Raw genomic sequence first — 1,554 nt, 5'->3', positions numbered from 1 at the left:
CCTGATTCTCTGAAGTTTAACATCTTCTTTTGTTGGCTCCTTGGGTGTCTTGCTGGCCTCAGCGATCATGTCTCGAATTTTCTGCAGGCAGTCTGCCAGATTCCGGAACTGATAGCGGCTGCTCTCAGAGGTGAGGATCAACTCTCCTAACCTGTTGATCTTGTTTTTATGCTGCAGAAGACAAAGGAAAAACTGGAGTCCTACAGAGTAAAGGTTTAAAAGCCACTGAGGGATTTCTAGGGAAAGAAAGGAATGGTGGTTACCATGATGGCTATCTTCTGCCGCACAGGCTCTGCGATCCAGTCGGCAGTTGCCAAATGGAACCTGACTTCCGCCTTGGAATTCACTGTGGATGAAAGGGAGAAGGGAGCATGGGTGCCTGAGACTTCCAGGAAGGATCAACCCCTGGGTGACCAGTAACCATCCTGAAACAAAGGGAGGCCAGAGACCTAACCATGTACATTCTAGCCTATGTCCAAGTTGGCTATGAACAAGTCTGCAAAGACAGTGAGGCACTCTTGGGCAAAAATAGACTTCCGGTAACTAAGCACCCAGTGCTTCTCTTACAGTTTTACTGGGTTGAAAAAAAAATGGAGGGAACGGGTTGCACCAGAATGAAGGAAACTTGTTCTTGGAGCTAGCTGCCACCTCACACTGCGATTTCTCTTTGTTTAGACTCACAAGCCGATCCTAGTCCTAGCAACCCACAGCTGAATGTCTGAGAATCAGACCACATTCAAAAGAATAGAGAGGATTATTATAAGCCGGCAGTATTAAAGCTTCTGCTGAAAAATCCCTTTATTCCATATGAACATAAACACAGAGTTCCTCAAGCCCACCTCCCAGCTACATTTTAAAGCAAAAGAAAGCAACAAGGCACCCCGTACCTTTGTTCACATTCTGCCCCCCAGGACCACTACTCCGACAATAAGATATTGTCAAGCGATCTGTAAAACAGAAGAAAGTACACACACAAAACTGATTACCTCATGGCAAATGTGCAAACTGCTAATTAACTATCAACACAGCTATCCCTATTATATATCTTTCTCTTTCAATGTCTTTTGTTTGTTTGTTTGTTTGAGACAGAGTCCCACTCTGTTGCCCAGGCTGGAGGGCTGTGGCGCAATCTCGGCTCACTGCAACCTCCACCTCCCGGATTCAAGCAATTCTCCCGTCTTAGCCTCTTGAGTAGCTGGGATTACAGGCGCGCACCACCACGCCCGGATAATTTTTATATTTTTAGTAGAGACGGGGTTTCACCATATTGATCAGGCTGGTCTCAAACTCTTGACCTCATGATCCACCCACCTCGGCCTCCCAATCAATGACTTTTATATACAGTCATCCCTCAGTAGCTATCAGGGATTGGCTCTATGACTCTTGTGGATACCAAAATCTGTGAATGCACAGTCCCTGATATAAAATGGTATATTTGCAAATAAGCTGCACATATCCTCCTGCATACTTACAACCATCTCTAGATCGCTTATAACACCTAATACAATATAAATGCTATAAACACTATGTAAATACTTGTTATACTGTATTTTT

At 44.5% G+C, this 1,554-nt stretch overlaps 1 protein-coding gene across 1 annotated transcript in view; it reads right to left on the bottom strand.

Moving 5' to 3' along the window:
* Window positions 1-3: 3 nt before the first annotated feature.
* Window positions 4-1,554, bottom strand: part of ICT1 (immature colon carcinoma transcript 1) — a gene marked incomplete at its 3' end in the record, with an annotated part of 6,971 nt that continues 5,420 nt past the window's right edge. Inside the window, exons 3-5 of the mRNA XM_011964398.1 lie at window positions 888-947; window positions 264-346; window positions 4-171 (exon numbers count right to left, since the gene is read on the bottom strand). Coding sequence (XP_011819788.1) covers window positions 4-171; window positions 264-346; window positions 888-947 — 311 coding nt within the window. The remainder of the gene's footprint in view (window positions 172-263; window positions 347-887; window positions 948-1,554) is intronic.

This window comes from Mandrillus leucophaeus, unplaced genomic scaffold, assembly GCF_000951045.1.
Source record: "Mandrillus leucophaeus isolate KB7577 unplaced genomic scaffold, Mleu.le_1.0 Scaffold1, whole genome shotgun sequence".
Lineage (NCBI taxonomy): Eukaryota > Metazoa > Chordata > Mammalia > Primates > Cercopithecidae > Mandrillus > Mandrillus leucophaeus.
Note: the sequence above shows the minus strand (reverse complement) of the source record. Positions and strands in the feature narration are given on the sequence as shown.